Source organism: Carex rostrata, chromosome 2 (assembly GCF_964058835.1).
Source record: "Carex rostrata chromosome 2, lpCarRost1.2, whole genome shotgun sequence".
Taxonomy (NCBI): domain Eukaryota; kingdom Viridiplantae; phylum Streptophyta; class Magnoliopsida; order Poales; family Cyperaceae; genus Carex; species Carex rostrata.
The window spans coordinates 1,390,562-1,413,310 of record NC_135919.1 but is presented as its reverse complement, the minus strand read 5'-3'; the positions used below and the strand labels follow the sequence as shown (position 1 = coordinate 1,413,310).

The following is a 22,749-nucleotide window of genomic DNA, read 5'->3' as shown; positions in this document are numbered from 1 at the left end:
TTTAAATTTGTTAATTTTTCTCTGATTTATGATTTTAGATGCAGTTATATTTCAATCCTGCCACAGTAAAGATGCTCAGTAAATTACAGTAAATATACATGAAATAATATTTTATGTAAGCGCCTACCTTTATACTCTTATATTAGTAAGTACTAAATGTCTAAATATGATAGCAATCACAAACTATTAGTTTGTGTGTATACTGACTTGTAATCTTACTCAATGCTACAAAAAGTTCTGCTTATAAGATCAATGTGATCACAAATCATATTCAGTTAATTTCTTGCACATTTTTCAATTATTATCTGTTGCCGCACCATTTTTCTATTTTCAATTATCATCAAAATATATAATAAATAGAAGAAGAAGAAGAAAATAATATTAATGTCCTCCGTGTACGTCAACATACACAAAAAAAAAATAATAATAATGATTGCAACGGAGCTAGACAGCTAGTGGTGTAAATTGGTTGGATATTATCCATTCGTATTCAGATTTATACTCAATATTTTAATATCTGTGCAGATACAAATACAAATATATTTTTGAATTTTAATTATTCGTATTCAAACAATAGATATGTATCATGTTGATGTGGACCGGTTTAGTTCTGATTCAAATGCTCTTTTGACTCCCTGCAGGAGACACGAATTCGCATCCTGCCTGAGGGCTTTTTCTAAAAAAATATTCGCATTCTCTGAGATATCTCATATTTTGAGTGACTTTTTGGAAAATCTCAGCCGTTGCAATACGTTCTGTGCGAATCTCAAAGCTCAAATAATACTGGCCCCCTATGTCATCCCCGAATAGACACCGGACACGTCGGTCACGCAGAATATGAGATATCTCAGAGGATACGCATTCCAGGAGACACTGACCAAATCATTCCCTTTTATGCGGTGCGCTCTCTCCTCTCAGTCTCGTTGCTCCGTCCAACTTTCACCTCTCAGTCATCAAACCATTCCTTCCCAAATCCTAATGCCTAATTTGTTCTACCTTCACCGCTTCTCCTTCGCTTTCACAGTTGTAATCTTGCTCTCCCTCTTCCTCCTCCCCTTCTCTACTCTCTCCTTCGACTTCACTGAAGCCACTGTAGACTCCATCCATGAAGCATTCGCAAACCGCTCTCTCACCTCCGTACAACTCGTTCAACATTACCTTTCTATCATCCAAAATCTCAACCCGCTTCTCCGTGCAGTCATTGAAGTCAACCCAGACGTGTTGACTCAAGCTGCCCGTGCCGATCTCGACCGGGAAAGGAACTCTACTTCGAACAAAAACAGGTAGGTTTTGTTAAAGAGTGCTTTAATTAATTATTACTTGAAAAAATATGAAATTTTTATGTTTTTGTGAGCAGATTGCATGGTATACCAGTTTTTTTAAAGGATAATATTGGCACTGCTGACAAGCTTAACACTACAGCTGGATCCTTTGCATTACTTGGTTCCGTTGTGACTCAAGACTCAGGTGTGGTTAAACGCCTGAGAGAAGCCGGTGCCGTGATTTTGGGCAAGGCCAGTTTGAGTGAATGGGCTTATTTTCGTTCAGACAATGCACCAGATGGTTGGTGTGCACGGGCTGGACAGGGCAAAGTTAGTTTGCCTCTCTCTCTCTCTCTCTCTCTCTCTCTCTCTCTCTTCCTCGTATTCCCTTCCCAATTTATTTAATTTATTGCCTGTTGAAACTTAATGACTTTAGTGGAAATAGCACCTGGCCAACTGTTAAAACAAATTTAAATTAAGCAAACACTGATTTCATTACTCAACTTGCTTGCTTTGTAACACATTATCGATTTAAGTAAATCACTTCTGAAATTTACTTAATTTGAGAAAATTACGTCCGACACATCTAACAAAAAGGTAATTTGAATCTGACCTTGTGGAAAAGCTAGTTCTGTGTATGAGAAGATTTCTCAATATTTAACTAAAATTACTAAAGATAACTTTTTTGTTACACTAATCTAGTTGCTGTGGTATCTACTAAATCCCTAAACAAAACAAATGTTGGTTGTGATTATGTCAATTGTAAATATCCTAACTTACCTGTTGCCAACTGAGCTTTGATCTGCATAATACAGAATCCATACGTGGTGTCAGCAGACCCATGCGGGTCAAGCAGTGGGTCCGCCATAGCAGTGGCAGCAAATCTGGTGACAGTGACTCTAGGGACAGAGACTGACGGTTCAATCCTCTGCCCGTCAGCTGCCAACTCTGTGGTCGGGATTAAGCCGACTGTGGGGCTCACCAGCCGGAGTGGGGTCATTCCCATCTCCCCTAGACAAGACACCATTGGGTACGTATATCATTTTTTTTCTATTTTTTTTGATGCAGTGTAAATATAGTGGAATATTACTGACATTATATCCTATCAATACAGCCCAATTTGTCGAACAGTGACAGATGCAGTGTATGTATTAGATGCCATTGTAGGATATGACCGATATGATGCCAAAGCGACTAAAAGAGCAGCAAAGTATATTCCTCAAGGGGGCTACATGCAATTTTTAAAACTTGAGGGGTTGATGGGTAAAAGAATTGGAATTCTTAGGAAGGGTTTCTTTGATTTTCCAAAGAATTCTCTGCAGGGAAAAGTATTCGAACAGCACTTCAGTATAATGAGGTATGGGATTAAAAAGTAGAGTATCACAATGTGTATGTAACATGAGAATTAAAATTTCAAATTGGTTAATTCTAGCATACATCCAAGTTTCAAGGCACCTGCTAATATAGTAGCTGTTTATTCTTAAAGGGTAGAAACTAGAATTTTTTCCATCTCCTAATAAACCAGCGAAAATACTCTCTTCCTGAATATAAAAGGAAAATTATTATCTCTCGAGTTTGAATTTTAGTCATTGGATGTTTGCAAAGACAAGATGTACCTTAAAACTTGGATGTTTGTTTGAATCACCGCTTCAAAAATATTTGGTTTTACAACCTTTTCTCATTTTATTATCAAGCACTGATTGTCTACTGACTACTCATATATCAGTCATGCAATTAAGCCCTGATCTTATCCTTGCTTAATTTTACCCTTGTTTGATCCAAATATTTTTAGCTATGCAATTAAGACTTAATTAAGGACCAGCAAAGCAAGGCTCAATTTAACTTTGACAGCCTCAATTTATTCTTAATCCATAATCAGGCGCAAAAAAAGAAGCAAAGACAGAGAAATAAAACAGAGATAAATATTGGTGGTGAAATAAGATTCAGTTCTGGACCTCCTGGTATTAAAACAATTCAATTAGTGATTTCTCTATTTTACTTATGATTTCATTTGTTTGATCTTATATTGTTTCCTTAATTAAAATGTAAATTTCAGAAAAAACGGTGCAGTGCTAATCGACAATCTTCAAATACCAAACATTAGTGCAATCTTGGATTACAACCAAAGTGGCCAACAGCTTGCAGTTGCTGCTGAGTTTAAAGTGTCACTAAATGAGTATTTGTCAAAATTGACCTCTTCTCCTGTCAGATCACTTTCTGATGTCATATCTTTCAATGAAAAGCACAAAAAAGAGGTACTGATAATAATAACAAAAGAATTACAGTAAATTAGTAACAAACCGTAAGAAAGTAGTCAGCTGCACTAGAATATGAATTTACTGATATTATACTTTGCAAGTTTGGTAGCAAATTTAGATGGAAGCTCTGATACTAGAGTACAGTGCCAAAACTAGAATACTAGTTCATATCTGAGAGATGTTTAAATCATCTTTTGTTAAATGAAATGGCACAAAGCATTTGAATCCAATGTGGCCCCCTATCCTTTAATAGTGCTTGTTAGGGACACACTCATCCGACTTGGAACATTTTATAATTTTTTTTTTTTTTTTTTGTGAATTTCAGGAAAAGATCAAAGAGTATGGCCAATTAATTTTCCTCGTGTCAGAAAGCACAAACGGGATTGGCTCAAAAGAGAGAGATGCAATTTCCAACATGGCACAACTATCCTCAAATGGGATTGAAACCCTTATGAGAGAGAAACAACTGGATGCAATAGTTACACCAGATTCAACTGTGTCTAGCATTCTGGCTATAGGAGGGTACCCTGGTATTAGTGTACCAGCTGGATATGATGAAACAGGTGTCCCATTCGGTATCTGTTTTGGTGGGTTGAAGGGGTTCGAACCTAAATTGATTGAGATTGCTTATGCATTTGAGCAAGCTACTAAGGTCAGGAAACCACCTCACAGCAGTGATATAAGCTACTCACCTCATTTATGTTTAGTAAAGCATGTAACTTATGCATGTGTTTTACACTTACTAATTGGTTTTGAACCTAACTTTTCTCCTCTTCTTTTAAGATACTAATATTTATATTTCTCAAGAAAGAGAAAATAAAGGATATTTATATTTTCTCAAGAAAAATATGATAGTAGTAGCATTATTGAATATTGTCAACCCAATGAGTTTTTTCTACTATGGCAACCAACTTTGAATTGTTCCCCTTTCAGGCCCTCAGCTTTTAGTTGTCTGAATTAAAAAAATCGATTATTCAGATTCTTTCAACGAAACGTACAATACCACAAATTATTCAAGTATTATATGACAATAATTTATGAAAGTGTGTCAGGATCTCAAAACCAATGTAATTTTATACAAGTTTTTCCACAATTTCACTAAAAGCTTGTTTGATTGACTTATTATATTTCATAGATGTCATATTTTACAAAATGGATTCATATAATGTCCATATTTTGATGCAAAATTAGGACCTATTGTGGCAAAAACAATAGGAGTACAGTGGCTGTGAGGGGACAAATTTCCAAGTAGCTTTGAGAGGAGCAAAATCATTATTTGAGATATAACTTTAAAAAGTATATATTTTTTTTCGAAGCTGGCTAAGTGATTAGGTCAGCTATTAAAAATCAGGGCTCAAGTCCGTTCGTTTCTCAAAAAATAATAATTAAACCCCACTAATTTGAGGTATTACCGTTGCAAATTAAGATATCATTATTTACGTGACATTCATCTTACAAACTGAGTTTTATGTACTTGGATGAGATTGGGCCACTGGATCCTTCTTTTTTGGAGCAGATCATGGGCTTGATTAATTGTAGGATGAAATTGGGCCACTGGATCCTTTTCTCCTATCTGTCATCCCTTGTTTCTTTCTCTTCGATTGCAAATCCCTTCCCTCTCTCCTCCGCCTCAGTTAAGGATGCTATCTCGTGCTTTAAAACTGAGAATAGTGCGGCGTGCGTATTCCGTTCAAAGTTGCTTCGATGCCTCCGCCTCCGTCTCCGCCTCAGTGGCTGCTTCGGAGGAGATCGGGCTGTACGGATTCTCTGTTTTGAGAACAGCCAAGGGCTTTAGACGCTTTGTTGATGACGCCATTCAAAGGCCAGTCATTTTCTTTCTAATAATAATGCAACCTACAATTAATCATTTCTAATTAATGCCTTTTCTTTACCTTACATTGAGAAAGTTTCTTCTTTTACTTAAAGATCAGAGGAGCTTGTATCTCACATTTCTAAGCTGCCCCCATCAATGGAGATCATAAGCACTATGGATGAGATATCTAACACTGTATATATCTTACCTTTTTACTCTTTTCATGAATTGAGTGGAGCAGCTTTGTGTTTTGGAGTATTTTCCAAACAATTTTAAATTAATTGATTTATTTTTCTGCTAGGTTTGCTCTGTCATAGACTCTGCTGAATTATGCCGCAACACACATCCTGACAGGTCTCTATCTCTCTCTTTCTCTTTTTCTCCTCTCTGATCACATGCACCACTCAAGTTTCTACATATTACCCCCCTTTTTTTTCATGTTTTAGAGAATATGTGAAAGAAGCTGATAAGGCCTCCATGAGAATCTATGAGTACCTCCAAGTAAGTCTTAACTAATTTTTTAAATGTGGAGAAGAATCTAAACTGAACATGGAATCTTACTCCTAGTTAATCTGGTCATACATTTTATTTTGCTAGTTAACTAATTTTTTACCAGAGCTGCATCTGTATTGAATTGCTTTAACATGTGCAAATACCAGTTGAAATGTCCACACTTACCAGAGTTACAACCTTTGGTGAAAGGAGCTCCTTTTGTTTTAGATATTCAACATTTTATTATTATTCGTCTACTATTTTGACTTATAGGGGATTTGTCTTTTTTTTTTTTTTTAGGAATTGAACACAAACACAACATTGTACAATGCTGTGTTCAAATCTGAGAGGGACCATGTTTTGCACAGTGAAGAAGCCAGAAGGGCAGCCCACACACTTCGGGTTGACTTTGAGAAGGGAGGAATTCATCTCCCCACGGGTACATCATATCTTTCTTACTAAAGATTGCAGTATTAGATATCAGTAAATCAGTACACCAATTTTATGATCTTGTGCCAACATTGCTACTTTCTAACCAAGGGTTTCAATTTGTTAATTCTATCTTATACAACATGACACATGCAGATGCTGGTACAGGCTTAACCAAAGTTTTGGTATCTTGAAAGTAGGCCTCGAGCAAATCTCAATTATGTTATTAAGTGTTGATTGTACAACCTTGTTCTATGATTATGCCTGGATTAAGACTAAATTTACCATTAACAAAGTAAACTCTCATCAGTGGTCATGTTGCAATGTGCTCTTTCTATCTCCTTGTGCTTCTGTTTTTTTTTTTCATCTTGAAATTTTGGTATCGTTTTGTGGCAGAAAAACTGCAACGGGTTAGTGAGCTCAACCTTGAGATTGCTTTGTTGGGTAGAAAGTATGTATACTCATTGGGTAATCCAATCTCTCTCTCTCTCTCTATACCCCCCATCCCCTTCTCATATCATCATCTTGTATTGGCCTCAGTTATGCTAATGAAAAAGGTGAAAAAAAAATATAACAATAATATATACAGTGGGTTAAATGGTACCGATGAAGCTTTATGTTGTTCATATGATATGGGTAAGCACTTAAGGGGACTGAAAATCCAGTTTTGAGGTCCTTGATTAGTTATTGCACCAAGTGAAGTACTTGGCATCTGCATTTTAACTTTTTTGTATTATTTTTCTCTTTTAAGGTTCAATGAGAATATAATGATGGATCCAGGCATGGTGGATATTTACCCATATACTCGCATCAAGAAAGACATGCAACGTCATTTCAGGCCAGTTTATCGGTTCACAGATGGCAGTAATGGTAGAAAGGAAAAGGGTCTTAGGATAATTACAGAGCCAAGTAGTGTATCTTCGGTTTTAAAATGGATTCCAGATGATGAGGTATGTCTTTAATTTAATAAAGGGATTTTGCAAAAGAACCTCTGCACACTTGTGTAATAATATTTAATTTTTGTTTTGAATCTTGGTTGTGCATCCTATTTCTGTGTTTTTTATAAGGTTAGGAAAGAAGTGTACATTAGAGGAAACTCAGTCCCACATGCTAATCTGAGAGTCTTAGATGATCTTATTAGAACTCGCCATGAACTCGCACAGGTAAAACAATTTCTTTATGTCTCCTGAATGATGTAAATATTAGCTTCCTACTTGAACTGAAATTAAGTATTTTATTTGATCTTTTATGTGTAGATAATGGGTTGTAAATCATATGCCGAGTTTTCTATTCGGCATAACATGGCCGGCTTGTCAGAAGTTGTTTCAACCTTTCTTCATGACATGAGTCGTATTGTCAGACCAAAAGCTGACGAGGTATGATTTTCTTGTCTTATTCTTCCCTTCTAATATATATATAATGAAGAATTTTTTTTTTACTTGTTGATGTCACAAGTTGTATCTAGCTTTTTATATCACTAGCTATAATTAATTTTTTTTATCTCATGAGGTGTTAAGCTCTTTATGTATCTAGTATATTGTTGTTCTGAGCAGGAGTTTGAGAAAATAAGAGATTTTAAGAGGAAAATGGTGGGAGAGAAGAGTGTAGATTTGGAACCATGGGATGAATCCTACTTCACTGGGATTATGAAATCCTCTACTTTCAATCTTGATTCCTCTGTAATGTTTTATTTTATTACTTTGTGCATTTTTTGTGAAAACTGTCGCATAACCAATTATACAACATGTGGAAGCTGTTTCTATAAAATGTAATCATGGTTATGATAATATCTTGATGACATTATCTACCATATTTGCTTGAACTACACTTAATTTTTATCTTTACACAATAGGTAGCGTAGAAGAATATTAGGTGGTAATTATGGTTTCATTTTGCAGGGGCACACATTAAATACCATGTCCTATGGTGGTAAAACATTTTTCCAACATAAACCCATGTTTCACTTTCTTGCCCCTGGCAGGTTATTGCAAGATATTTTCCATTGGCACGGTGCCTTGAGGGGCTAAAGATGCTAGTTGAGTCGTTATTTGGTGCTACATTTCATAGAATTCCAATTTCACCCTTGGAGTCGTGGCATCCTGATGTGATAAAGCTTTCTCTCCATCATCCTCAAGAGGTTCATTTATATTATATGCTTCCACATTTAATATCATTGCTAGGTTACTATTTGATGTTGACAGGAGATCTCGGGTGATTGTAATTTGTAACAGCATAAAGTGAGCAAATTTTGGTGGATTTGATGCAGGGTGACCTAGGTTTTTTGTACCTTGATCTCTATTCAAGGAAGGAGAAGTATCCAGGATGTGCGCATTTTGCCATTAGAGGTGGCCGAAAGATATCAAAGGCGGAATACCAATTACCGGTAAATATATTTTAACAGAAAATGATTGTTGTATGGTATCATGGTAGAATTTTTATCCACCAATGAACTACAAACACCAGCTGAAGTCATGTTAGCATTCTTTAGTAATTCACGTAATAAGAAACAATATATTAGGATCAAGCATGTGATTGTGCAATTAGCTTTTAATACTGTTGTCAAACAAGTTCGAGCCCAAATTCCAATGAATTTTTATATTTTCATTTGTTTGTTTTCAAAAAGAAAACAAAAGCAACATTGTCAACAATCAAACATGTTTTTGGTAATTTTCCTCGGAACCCAGATCATTTTTTCATCATGCTTTATGCTTTTAAGACTGACTAAAATATACTAAATTATCTTCATTTGCAAATGATTAATATAATTATTTTATTTTGGAGGGGGAGTTGGTTTGCATAGCGCAGATGAGTCTGTACTACGGATCAATATTTTTGTTTTAAGAGTCCAAATAATCGATGTGAGCTGTTCAATGTAATTTCTCTATTGAAATGTACTTGCAGACTAAATTATACATTTTTTAGAATTTTTTACTATTTTTTTAGATAGGTAGAAAATTACTATTTTTGAATGGTCTAGAATCTTTAGATCAAGTGATATTATACTATCTAAAAAAATTCTAGAAAAAAGTAAAATTGGATTTACAAGTACATTTTCATATGGAGATTATGTTGAACGGTTCACATCGATTGTTTAGACTATAAAAATAGAGATATTGATCCATAGTATGGACCAATATGCGCTATGAATAGTACTGTAGCCTCACTCGTTTAGGATTGAGTGGATAACTCTCAAAAAAAAAAAATTCTTTCTATTTACCAGTTATTTCAATGATTATTAATCTTGTAATACATTTTGTTATAGATTGTCGCACTGGTGTGTAACTTCCCAAGTTCAGATGGGTTAGCAACAAGACTTGACCATTGGGATGTAGAGACCCTTTTCCATGAGTTCGGCCATGCTCTCCATTCCCTGCTTTCTAGAACTGTATGTTAATCAACAAGTACCTTTTTTTTATTTTTTCAATTGCTTGAATGCCCATTCTACAATTATATATATATATATATATATATATATATAGAGTACGGCTAACGCGCTTCCTCTAGCATATGGGCCGAAATGCTTCCGGTGGAAATTTGAAATTTCAAAATCTAAAAAGTCGATCTGAACCGTTCATCTCCTTCTCCATATTAATATCTGCTTGGAGACCAAGTTTTACATTTTTCTGAAATTTTTTACTATTTATTAAGCCACTTTGAAAATCGCTGATCCAACGGTGGCTTAACAAAACAGTAAAACCATTGGATCAGCAATTTTCAAAGTGGCTTAATAAATAGTAAAAAATTTCAGAAAAATATAAAATTTGGTCTCCAAGCAGATATTAATATGGAGAAGGAGATGAACGGTTCAGATCGACTTTTTGGATTTTGAAATTTCAAATTTCCACCGGAAGCATTTCGGCCCATATGCTAGAGGAAGCGCGTTAGCCATACTCTATATATATATATATATATATATATTTCTCAAGTATATTAGATTGCTTGGATGTAGTTAATTAACTAACGGAGAATGGTCTGCGCGTTTATTATTTGAATATCTTTTCATATGGCATGCAATTGTTAGTGTTCAAAGACTGACTTGACACTGGTGAAAAAGAAAGTTCGCCAGATTTCGAAGGACTTTGTATCCATTCCTGAATAACATATTGCAAATTTGACTGTTAATTTTTAGATTTTATATGAATGCCCTCTCTCAAGAAATGTAGATAATAAGTGTGTACGTTCGTAATTTCTTGAGCTGAGTATCTGAATTTATATTTCCTTAAATAGTAGCTAATTTTATTATTGAGACTTCTCTCGTGTAAATTTGACAATTTGAATACTTGTTCATTACAGGATTATCAACATTTCTCGGGGACACGAGTTGCTCTTGATGTCGCTGAAACACCTTCTAACCTTTTTGAGTATGTATATATGCAGAACAAAATATATTCTTAATTCCCAGTACCAAAACTCAAGATCTCACCCATACATATGGAAGAGAAGAGATTTGGTTCCCTTGTTTGTGACCAGTGAAGAATAATTACTATTCCCTTGATATTTTTGACTTAGGTATTATGCATGGGATTACCGTGTTTTAAAGAAATTTGCTAGAGAGGAAACTAGTGGAGATCCCATTCCAGAAAATCTTGTTAAATCCATGAATTCTGCTCGAAGCATGTTTGCAGCAACTGAACTACAACGCCAGGTCTGAGTCTGAATCTTTTTAGTATTTCAATTTAATTTTTCTCATCTCAAAATGTGAATGGATTTAGTAGGTTAATGCTATTTTTGAAATTTATAGATATTCTATTCTCTGCTTGATCTGAGTCTTTTTGGGGAACAACTATCGAGTCCAAGAGATACAATTTCAATATATGGTGATTTGAAAAGAGAACACACGAGCTGGGGACACATGGAGGGCACCCATTGGCACACACGATTTAGTCATCTCATCAACTATGGTGCAGGTATAATTTTGCTATCAAGGTTTGCTTTTCAATATATATATATATATATGGTTGTTTTATATACACTAGTTACTGGTACAGATCTGACCATTATAACCTTCATTAATCACTAGTGTTAATTATATTATAGGTTATTACAGCTATCTTTACGCAAGGTGTTTTGCTGCAACTATTTGGCAAGAAATATGCAGTGTCGATCCTTTGTCAGAGAATACTGGAAATGTGCTCAGAACATCTTTCTTATGCCATGGTGGGGCCAAGGACCCAGCTGCCTTGTTAAGGGGATGTATAGGAGAAGGCAATATCATTAGAAATTGCAATGGTGGTGTCATCCCTGATATTACAAGTTTGTGTAGAGAGATTGGTTTATAATGGGGTTAAAATGATTAAATCAATATATTAGCATTCCTTGGCTTTTTGTTTCTTGTAAATGCACATAAATTATTCCTTTTTAGTATTCTATTTTTGCCTCCAGTATGTAAGTGTACTATATGAACTGCTTACAAATTTCAATAAAAAGAAACATACAAAGCACGATTATCAAATAGTAAAGTAAAACACAAAAATTGGGATCAAACAAAACGATGTTAAATTCTAACCAGAAAAGTGAAAAATAAAATGATTTTTTGATAGAGAGATTGAATATTTTTTAGAAGTTCTGAACTTCTGATGGATATGCCAGCAATTAGCCAACGAATATTATTTGTGCTAAGTATAAAATACCATACAAAATATGAGACATTTTACACATGTCGATCATATCAAATTGAGAAAATATTTTGCCACGAGTAGAATTAGCCAACTAGTGTTCCTTAAGTTCACCACGCAACTTAGAAAATTTATTGGATTAAATTTAAATGACAAATTTAAATCGTTAAAATTCTTCTTCTACCTCACGAATGATATATTTCCATATCAAAATTTTGAACTTTCAAATTAAATTAATTTAGTATAAAATTAATCGGTCAAAATTAATAAATTGATAAATTAATTTTAATACATTTATTTTTAAAAAAATTTAACTACTTAACTCTACACAAAATTAATTTAAAAATATAAAAATATTGCCTAATAAGGTAGACAGATTTTAACATTACGAATTTGTCATTTGAAATCAATCCAATAACTTGAATTCGTAATTTGAAATCAATCCAATAACTTGGTGAACTCAAGAACACCCTAATTCTACTCTTTTGCCACAGATATGTCTGACAACATTACCCCCGTAAAAGATCTCAAATCCAGAAATTCTTAGTTGAAAAAGATATCAAGACTTCTTAGCAAATATCAATTTTTTTTTTTTTTTTTTTTGGCAAAGATATCGTTTTCCTTTTACTTCACTTGGCTTGCTATTGCTTGTAACAAAAATAAGGCATACAAAGCTAAGATCCGGTGTCAGTCTGTACATGAAAAGCGAAATTCTTAAGAACGAGTCTAGATTTGTCAATTATTCTGAGCAGACCTCTCTGTTTCCTTTGGTGATGCAGGTTGGATGATCTCCTTCTCTACGTGGCCATCTGGTTTAGGAATTATGAGACCAAAACCACCTTCTTTTCTTTTGTACAATATGTTTACCTCACCTGCAACAATAAATAAATTATACATTAATACTACAGTTGCAGTGTGAACAAATTAATTCCAAAAAAAACTAAAATAAATTCAAAGAAGATCATACCATTCTCCTCACTCCTAAAGGCATAGAAATCATGATCAACATACTCAAGCTGCTCCTTGGCTTCTTCAAGTGACAATGGTGGAATTTCAAATACCTTTGTACGAACCACCTGAAATACATACATACATACATACACAGTACAACAAGAAAATGAGAACCTTAACTGGTACAACATGGTACAACAAGAAAATGAAAATGGTTTCTGGTAATACTCAAAAGTGTAATATTTATAAGAACCTTTTTGACAACTTTATCCTGATGGTTTTCAACTGGTTCAATTTCATCTTCATCCAAGTAAGGCTCATCTTCCTCTTCGTCATCGTCAGATTCGCTAAACATCTCCGAATCAAGATCCTCGTACTCTTTACCTGAACGTTTTCTAGAATCAACCACTTTATCTTTCAACTTCCTTAGTTTTCTTTTCACTATTTTTGAAGCTAAGTCAATGCATGCATAGCTGCTCCCGGCATCCTCCTCTGCACGTATTACCCCGTACTTCTTTGTAAATATAGTTACCTGTAATTCCAGTTGCAACCAAATGTTGGAAATTCAACCTTAATTTCATAAAATTTGAAATTTCACCATGAAAATTACCTCACATCTACGGGTTTTGGGTCCTTTACCGAATTCGCCACCGCCACGACCAGAGATTCTGACATCCACTTCCCGTACCAAGTAACTGTGTTTTTCTACCACTTTGCCTATCTTCTCTTGTATATGCTCCTTCAAACTATCATTCAACTACATACAATTTGCATTATTATTGTTATTGCTAAATTACAAATCAACGGCTAATCAATTAATTAATGAGATACATTTTAGAATGTAATGTAGGAAACTGGTACGTACTTGAATATTACGACCTTGCATGATGAGGTTGACTGACGAGAGGGACCCATTCCATGACATACACAGCACATCAATTGCCTTTCCCTTTCTCTTCTCACTCCTACTCTCTCCAATTCTTCTAACCAATGATACTGAGTGACCGAAGAAGCTGCAGTTGAGGGATAACGAAGCACAAGAAGAGGAATTGCGCTTATTAATGGAGATTAGAGAGGGATGCGGAGATGAGAGATGGTGCATCACTGCCGCCATGGCTGTCATTCAATCAAAATAAATAAATAAATTCGAGGGTTCCTTCGAGAAAGACGAGAGGAAGACTGGAAGAGCAGTAGTGAAGTATATAGTGATGAATCTGGCATTTTTATAACATAACCCCAGAAAGTATTATTATTTTATTTTTAACAACATCTGACTGAATTCACTGTGAATTACCAATATAGAATTGAAAAAATATTTTATAAGGGTGAAGTGATAAAAAATGCAGATTCAGAATCGCAGCAAAGGGATAAGTCTGGAAGGGGCTCGACGTCGATGAGTCAGAAAGCGACAATACACCTTATCCTGATCCCCATTCCAGCTCTCCATTATCAAAAACCAGATATATCCATTCTATATTAAATAGTCGGTGGGTTGGAAACTGGATACTTGGAAACTGGAGATCAAGAAGGAAATACGATCTTTTACTCTGTCCAATGTCCGCGTAGGCCAACTAGCAAAGATTAACATCTCCTTTCAAAAAAAGAAAAAAAAAAAATACCATGGTTGAGTTTGTCCTACTTAAGATATTTTTAAATCGGACAAGAAGTAGACAAGTAGTATATCAGTCAAAGTAGTCAACGAAGACCCCCTTATTCTTTTTTTAAGTTCATGTGAGTTGAGTGCTTTGCACAATCGGAATTTGTGCAAAGAAATTTACACAAAATATGCACCAGAAAATTGCCACACACCGGCCACACCGGATTTGCCGCATATATCTGCTTATTTATACTCGCAACACGAGATGTTACACTGTTAATTTTTATGGAGTTTTTCCAAGAAAATATAACGAAATATCTAACGTACTGTATCTAGGGCTGGCAAAAAAATTCGAGGTTCGTGATTCGATTCGGATTTGATTCGAGTTTAATTCGATTCGAAATAGATTCGAATTGAAACAAACCAAATCAGGTTCGGTTCGGAATTAATTCAAACCAAACCCAAACCTAGCCTGGTTCGATCGAAATGGGTTCGATCATTTTTATGGTTCGAATCTCATAATAACATCGGCCGTCCATTTACCTGATGAAATTAAAATCCAAGATAGAGAGTCATAATTTAACTTAGCCGACACTTCCTCACTCTCAAATCTCAATAACCTAGTTCTCTCTCCACCTCTCCCTAACTCACTCTCCCTCTAGCTCTAAAATCTAGCCGACGCTCTCGGCGATTGGCTGTCTCTCCGGCTGTCACTCCTCTCTCCGGCCTAGATGACTGTCTCTTCTCTCTCTCTTCGGTTGTCTCTCATAGTTTATACCAGGAAAGCCGTCTCTGATGTATTTTTTCATAAACAATTTTTCAACTTAAAAACACTCATTTCATAGTTCATACCGGTAAAAGGAAGCCATGTGAATTGTCCTGCGAGAAAAAATTAATGTATAAACTACCAGTATAACTAGGACTGTTAAAAAATAATTTAGTTCGTGGTTCGATTCGGGTTCGATTCGAAAAATGTGTAGTTCACAATTAATTAGATTCGAAATGGGTTCGGTTCGAAACGAATCAAACCAGGTTCGGTTCGAAATTAATTCAAACCAAACTCAAACCTAAGATAAGTTCGGTTCGGTTTGGTTCGTTGCCACCCCTAACTGTATCGGATACTTTGGAATTCGCATCCTCTGAGATATCTCATATTTTGCGTGACTTTTTGGAAAATCCCAACCGTTCAAAAACATTCTGCACGAATCTCAAAGCTCGAACAATACTGGCCCCGCGCTATCCCCGAATAGGCACCGGACACGTAGGTCACGCAAAATATGAGATATCGATGCGTACTCGATACTTTGTATATAGTCCCGTATCCGTATCAGATACTGATATGCGTTTGACACCGGTGACATATCGAGTTATTTTAATATTTATAATTGGTCGATACGTTTCCGATACAGTTAGGATACGCCGGGTGGTAATAATGTTTTTCTAATTTTTCTCTCTCCGCTGTACGGACACGTAGCCAAAACGAAAAAAAAAAAAAAAAACTCCACGCAGCATGGTAGTATTGGCAAGGACAAGGGGCTGGGCTTCGAAGATCATCAGGGCTAACGATGAGGCGCTAAACGGGCTTCTTTATGGGCTGTGAAACTCGGGTGATTCAGATTTTTATTTATTTCCATTGTTTGTAACTTTGTATAGATTTTAGCAGGCCATGAAATCTACCGGATTGTCTTGTTGGTGGTGTCAAAAATGGTCAAATTTTGACATGCAATGAACCCTTTAGTTTGGGAATTCACATCCTCTCCAATACCTGATTGATAAGGGAATCTTTTACAATTACTAGATCCGAACCTTTCTTTTAACTTGGCACGAATCTCAAAGCCCAAAAATACTGCCCCTATTGCTGCCCGAATACCAAAACGGTTGAAATTTAATCTCAAACTGTAAAGTGAGGGTGATCCTCTGCAATACCGGAGAGGATACGGATTCTTAGTTTGGTAGCCCCAAAAGGTCAAGCAAGCTATAATTTGACGTAATTGTTCCTTGATGCAATAAGCAATTTTGCAAGTTGGTCAGTTAAGTGTGCTTCATACAATCATAATTCCTAGATATGTTTAGATTTTCATCCAATAAGTATTTTGACAAAAATTTAATGCATGTTATGTTGAAAGTAAATATACATTATAAAGTACCATAATCTGGCTCAATAAATTTATATTGAATATTAGTAGGTGGGTAAATGCATACTAAAGTAATTTGTTGTTGAAATAAACATATGCAAATTGTTCCAAGTAAACATAATGAAATGAATGGACCGGACCGGGTTGGGTTGGGTTGGGTTACTAGAGGACCAAATTAAACCGGTTGTGAGTCTCGTGGGACCCACCAGATCAGTAAGTCCCACTCAACGAGCGCCACATCAGAGCAGAAGCGAAAAAGATCCTCTCGTTTCTCCTTTGCTCCACCACTCGTTGCCTCCTCTTTCTCTACCCTCTTATCCTTCTCTCTCGATTCTTCCACCACTTGTGACTCTTGGGAGTGACTTCGTTTGCTCAACTAAATGGTAATGGCGTCTGAGGTTTGGCTTTCATCTTTCTCTCTGCCACCGCGCCTCCTTCACTCCTCATCGCCTCGCCTCGCCAAGCTTTCACCTTCTTTCTCTTCTTCTTTGAGATGTTCTTTGCTTCGGAGTCGTGGACAAGTAGTCAGATTGCATGTGCACCGCCTCCGTGCAACCTCTGAGCAACAAGGTCAGGTACAGCAGGAGGAGGATGAAATAGAAGATAGCAAAATTCTCCCCTACTGCAGCATAGACAAGAAACGAAAAAAGAGTCTCGGAGAGATGGAACAAGAATTCCTACAAGCTTTACAAGTAACAAAACAATTCTACTTTATTATTTTTACTTTTGGGTTTTATTTACTATGATGTTCCCCAAAATCTAATTAAATGGGAACAATGTGGTAATTTCCTTTAAAAGTTTCAAATTTGTCAGCACAATAAAACACATTTGATCTATCACTGATTCAATTACCAGTAAACTAGTAAAACTTCAAGATTCCATCTACTCATCATAGTTGTTACTTGTTAACTAAGATTGTCTCATCCGTAAGATAGATTTCACTATTAATTGTCAACAATAAAAAATTGTATATTTTATTATATGTTATTTAAAGCTGTATGGAATTATTTTGAGCATTTATTTGAATATATGCTGGTGGGAAGTATACAATGCTAAGGGAAAGTTTTGCTAAAAAAAGTCATGCTTAGCAAATATGATATTATTAATTTTGAATGGATAATACTATCTTGATGTATCTTTTAGTGAAAATTATATTTCATATTTTAAACCTTTTAGTTATTGATCATAAAAATAATATAAATTCAAATAATTAAAATAATACACTATTCACTGATCCATTATTCCATTTTAATGTGAATATGCATGCTTCTGTACCTTTTTAAACATGGTGAACTTAAGTAAGAATTGTTTATTTATTTAACTAGCAGTAATAATGGTTAAGCTTAAATGCTGGGGAAAAATGAGAAACTGATGCATATAAATTTTAAGGGTAAAGAGTTAACAGAGCAGTTTTGGCTTCATGCAGCGCTGTTTTGATTCTATAGTACTTGTGCTGCATGAAGCGAAAACTGCATTATTAAAATCTTTACCCAATTTTGAGGGCAGGAAGATCTTAATTAATTTTTCCCACTTCCTTTGTTCTAGCATATTTCCTTTTTATTTGTTTCCATTAATCGTAAGAGGATTCCTTGAAGGAAGAAATTAATGCCTATGATTAATAATTTTTTATTTGACTAATTTGCCCTTTCGCATATCAAGAGTGGTGATTAAAATAATTTTTTATGGGGAACACCATAGCAAAAATTTTATTTTTTTAATTTAAGGATCGGGTGTGGCTCTTCTTTACTTATGGCTATATATATGGTTCAATTTTTCAGTCGTTTTACTATGACAAGAAGGCCATTATGTCGAATGAAGAGTTCGACAACCTCAAAGAAGAACTCATGTGGGAGGGAAGCAGTGTTGTTATGCTCAGTATGTTGCTTACTTACTGTAATTTTATTTTTACTTATTAAATATATAGATGCATTCTCTGACACTGTAATTTATGCAATGTAAGAGATAAGAGCGACCATAGAAACTTAAGAGTCTGCATTTGATATATGGCAGTATATCTAGTACTTGTTTGATTTGCATTTCCTGTCCTGTTTATTTATTCTTAACCTTTATTTTTCTTCATCAATGAAGCTAACATAACAGGTTGATTTGAAATACAAATTTTCTTTTGAAGAAAATTAGAACAAACAACTTATGAGTCATTCTTTCTTTCTTTGTCTTTTTTTTTTTTAATATAAAGGTGGTGATGAACAGAGGCTTTTGGAGGCTTCAATGGCTTATGCAGAAGGAAAAGCCATTATGTCTGATGCTGAATTTGATGAATTGAAGATGCGACTAAAGGTTTTCTGCTCATCAATAAACTATTTAAATATCATAAAACTAACAAATTATAATGAAGAACTATACTGTTGAACTTAGGTTTTAAGTTATGTTTGTTCAGATCTTTTACTGTTTCTGTTTATTTGGGTGAACTTTTTTAAAATATTGCAAACGCATTGGAAACTTAGACAAACTGGTATGCACCAGTTGGCCACTTGGCACTGAGACAAACTGGCCACAGATAACTACTGAGTTTGATGGCAGTTCAAATTCAGTTTTCTAAAAATCTTAATAATATTTAATTTGTAGTTTTATTATTTCATGCAAAATTCATTTTTCTTTCCAGCAAGATGGTAGCACTATTGTGGTGGAGGGCCCACGATGCAGTCTGCGAAGTAGAAAGGCAACTTCTCTTTTTCATTCTATTTTCTGAATAATTTCCTTTTTGTGAATGTATCATTTCATTTTTCTCCAAAGGTATTAGGTATCTAGTATAATGATTTTTACATCACTCTTCAAGCAACACCAAATTTCTAAGATAGTTAAATGGGGGTATCTTATTGTATTTGCAGGTGTACAGTGATTTGACGGTTGACTATTTCAAGATGTTTTTATTGAATGTGCCAGCAGCTGTGGTGGCTCTTGGATTGTGAGTTTTTTTTTTTTTAATTCTTAATTCTTTTTCACTACTGCACCTTAGTTGTGCATATGTCCCTTGCAAAGGGCAAAGTTGGAACAATGTAGAATTTTTTTAAATTTTGAATTCCACTCGTTGCAAATTGTTGTATAACTTCATCAACATAGTAGAAGCTCAGATGTTAGATGAAAACTGTGGAAACCTTAATTTGTTTATTATTATTTAATTAGTTGATCCTTAAATTCATTACTCTTGTAGGTTTTTCTTTCTGGATGATTTGACTGGATTTGAGCTCACATATCTTATGGAGGTAATTAATACACCTTAGTTTCACCTGATTTTTCTGCTCTATCTCTTTCTCTGTTTTTTTTTTTAATTTTTTCTTTCTTTCTCTGAGACCTGCCTTTAACATTTTTTTGTGTGATACAGTTGCCAGAGCCATTCAGTTTCATCTTCACATGGTTTGCAGCATTGCCTCTTATCTTTTACATCTCCGCTGGAATAACTAATGCGGTTATCAAAGACTTTTTGATATTGAAGGTACGCTTTATTTTAACTGAATCATTTATACTCTGTGAAATAGAACAAAAAAATTATACGTGTCAGTCTTCTCTTATTCAAGTTAGATTATTTGGGCATCTCTTAAACATGACTGTTGAGCGGCCCAAAAAGTTTAAGTAGCTATCAGCTATATAAATGTTATGGCACGATAATTTTATTGCGTATTTTAACAGATTGTACCATAGTGGCCATTATAAATGATACAGTGAATCAATAGCAGGCACATAGTGAAATTAGTGGCGCTTGAAAATTATGGGCGGTTTTGATTAAGAGAGGACTGGTAGTGACAGTTTCCTGGAATTTGGTTGTTGTATGAATACTATGGGCAGTTTTATGTAGGGAAAAGTTCTGATTTTGGCCCTTTCAACTATTATATTTGGTTTAATAGGTCACCAACCCTTTAATTATGGTGCTTGAATTGCAGGGACCATGTCCGAATTGCGGTACAGAGAACCTCTCCTTCTTTGGAACTATACTAACAGTTCCAAGCGGCGGTAAAACAAATACAGTGAAATGTGCCAAGTAAGTATCATTATAGATGTTCTTTCTTTATTTGCACTTACAGTTACATAAATCTTCTTTTTGCACTTCCACCCTTGAATCTTATTTATAATATTTGCAAAATTTAACTATGATGTATTGAACTGTCCTCTAATGGAATATGGTTACATGTACTTGTTCAGTTGTGCTACAGAACTGGTTTATGATTCAAAGTCACGCCTGATTACTCTACCTGAACCTGCAGAAGCTTGAACCAAGGTACAAGTTATTTTACATTTTATTTATTTATTGTATTTTACCTCTCTTTTGTGTTGAGAATATGGCTTATTTAGTTAATTCTTGTGATTGAGGGATAAGTAAAATTAAACATTGATCTCTTGTCAAAGAAAACATAATACTAATGGACTGGTATGGTCAGTTCGTCACCAGTACTGGTAATGCCTGTACTGGTGGGTTCAGTACTGACCTTTTTGATTTTCTTATTTTGTGAAAAGCTTTTTGTAGTTTAAACTAGTTGCCAATAGAAGAGACAATTTGGCATAGAACCATACAATTCTGGTAGTGTCCAGTCTGTATTAATACAAAATGCTAACATGTTCTATTTTCAACTATTTATTGCAGCTAAATTTAAAGAACATGGCTAAAAAAGTAGGATTTTAGTTTGTATATGAAGCTCTACTTTCTGTACTTCTAATAAACAAAACTCTTGTGAGATAACTAATTTTGTACATGTAAATCATTATTCGAGCATACATCTTCTGTTTGTATATAACAAAATACTGTTACAATTGAGACCCCCCCCCCCCCCCCCCTACAAAAAAAGAAAATAAAAGGAAATGGAATCACAAATGGAATATGGTAAAGCCTTTTAAATCCATTCCGGTTGACTGGAATGCCACCACCAGTGTTTTTGTGCTCTCTTTATATATGACACACCTAGAGGTGCTATTGGGTCCGGTCCGGTCCGGATACTATTATATTTGGACCTGTATCCTAAAAGTGTTCGGGTCCAAATTTCGATCCACACACTTATCTGTTTCAATTCGGGTCGGGTCCGGATCCGGGTACCTATCTACCCGTAGATATTTCGGGTCCAGTCTTTCGGTTCTGGGTAGATATATACCCATAACTTGTTTGTAGATTATCGGATCCGGTTCGAATACGGGGCGGTTCCGGATCCGGAGCGGGTATATGTCACAAAAAAATCAGGAGGATGGAGAGAATAACTTTTGAAAAAAAAATATTGAAGAAGAGATATAATTTTTAAAAAGTAAAATATTAGAGATGACGATTTCATTTTCTATGGTTCAAAAAATATATGAATTAAATACTAATAATTTGTAGAAATGATATATCAATGAGAGCAATAAATTTTCATTATTATGCAGAGGATATCAAGGCAAATATTGAAGATATATCCATAGTAATAAATTTTATTTAAAAAATTAATGCGGTTGTTATAGAAGGAATAAATTTGACATCCATCTATGTGTATAAACATAGCGAATATGTCATTGTATTCTATTTTCTCATATTAAAAAAAGTACTGGGCTCACCACGGTTTATGCAAAAATTAATATGTAAAGTTATATTTTTATATATTAATAGTTATTAATATATGTTTTATCGGGTATTTATACGAGTATCGGGTCGGGTTTGGTTATGGGTCGGATAATTAAATGAAACTCATATCCTACCCATTACAGTATCGGTTCCGGTTCGGATCCGGATCAGATATTAAATTATTAATTTGGTAACCATTACCCATAATTTAACCGGTTATATTTTTTAAACCATATCATATCCAAATTAATCGGATCCGGGTCGGTTCCGGGTTGGATCTGGTTCGGTTTCGGATCGGATCCGGATAATCGGGTAAAAGTAGCACCTCTAGACACACCCAGTATTTTGATGCTTTCTTTTGGTTTTACATAATTAATTCCCCTGAAATAAAACATTTTTTTAGAAAATTTACCAGTTAATTTGGACAAGTAAAGTGACTATGGTGGCCTTGTTTTCGATGGATCACATCATTTAATTATGTAAAACCAAAAGAAGATGAGTTCCAAAAAAATGTAAAACCAAAAGAAGATGAGTTCCAACATGATCGACCAATAAACAACATGAATTGCTTTTCCAAAGTGCGAATGGCGACAAGAAATGAGCTGAAAATCAGCTTCACAGCCAAATGCCCAACAAAAATAGCACATGCAATGCAACT

The 22,749-nt window shown here is 34.9% G+C and overlaps 4 protein-coding genes across 5 annotated transcripts; 3 read left to right on the top strand and 1 right to left on the bottom strand.

Moving 5' to 3' along the window:
* The first annotated feature begins 964 nt into the window (after positions 1 to 964).
* LOC144568102 (putative amidase At4g34880) lies at positions 965 to 4,464 on the top strand. Its single transcript, XM_078318333.1, has 6 exons — positions 965 to 1,283; positions 1,358 to 1,592; positions 2,078 to 2,292; positions 2,377 to 2,619; positions 3,319 to 3,517; positions 3,846 to 4,464. The coding sequence occupies exons 1-6, from the start codon at positions 979 to 981 to the stop codon at positions 4,308 to 4,310; spliced, it is 1,662 nt and encodes a 553-aa protein (XP_078174459.1). The 5' UTR covers positions 965 to 978; the 3' UTR covers positions 4,311 to 4,464.
* Positions 4,465 to 5,059: 595 nt separating this feature from the next.
* On the top strand, positions 5,060 to 11,623 carry LOC144568090 (Zincin-like metalloproteases family protein). 2 transcript variants are annotated; one of them, XM_078318327.1, is made up of 17 exons: positions 5,060 to 5,342; positions 5,452 to 5,528; positions 5,635 to 5,687; positions 5,780 to 5,834; positions 6,126 to 6,264; positions 6,651 to 6,705; positions 7,006 to 7,204; positions 7,322 to 7,417; positions 7,511 to 7,630; positions 7,808 to 7,933; positions 8,236 to 8,391; positions 8,521 to 8,637; positions 9,517 to 9,639; positions 10,548 to 10,615; positions 10,764 to 10,899; positions 10,996 to 11,161; positions 11,292 to 11,623. In XM_078318327.1, the coding sequence occupies exons 1-17, from the start codon at positions 5,327 to 5,329 to the stop codon at positions 11,531 to 11,533; spliced, it is 1,944 nt and encodes a 647-aa protein (XP_078174453.1). In that variant the 5' UTR covers positions 5,060 to 5,326; the 3' UTR covers positions 11,534 to 11,623. The 2 variants fall into 2 exon arrangements, with proteins under 2 accessions (XP_078174453.1, XP_078174449.1); XM_078318323.1 differs by having other exon boundaries at positions 5,126 to 5,342; positions 5,447 to 5,528.
* An 859-nt stretch (positions 11,624 to 12,482) lies between these two features.
* On the bottom strand, positions 12,483 to 14,074 carry LOC144568073 (30S ribosomal protein). Its single transcript, XM_078318304.1, has 5 exons — positions 13,686 to 14,074; positions 13,431 to 13,577; positions 13,074 to 13,352; positions 12,837 to 12,945; positions 12,483 to 12,741 (listed from the first exon to the last, which is right to left on the bottom strand). The coding sequence occupies exons 1-5, from the start codon at positions 13,941 to 13,943 to the stop codon at positions 12,605 to 12,607; spliced, it is 930 nt and encodes a 309-aa protein (XP_078174430.1). The 5' UTR covers positions 13,944 to 14,074; the 3' UTR covers positions 12,483 to 12,604.
* A 2,730-nt stretch (positions 14,075 to 16,804) lies between these two features.
* On the top strand, positions 16,805 to 21,322 carry LOC144568084 (PGR5-like protein 1B, chloroplastic). Its single transcript, XM_078318315.1, has 10 exons — positions 16,805 to 17,244; positions 18,331 to 18,427; positions 18,750 to 18,850; positions 19,176 to 19,232; positions 19,402 to 19,478; positions 19,725 to 19,776; positions 19,896 to 20,006; positions 20,452 to 20,549; positions 20,711 to 20,786; positions 21,150 to 21,322. Exons 1-9 carry the CDS (start codon positions 16,933 to 16,935, stop codon positions 20,778 to 20,780), a joined length of 975 nt encoding a protein of 324 aa, XP_078174441.1. The 5' UTR covers positions 16,805 to 16,932; the 3' UTR covers positions 20,781 to 20,786; positions 21,150 to 21,322.
* Positions 21,323 to 22,749: the final 1,427 nt, after the last annotated feature.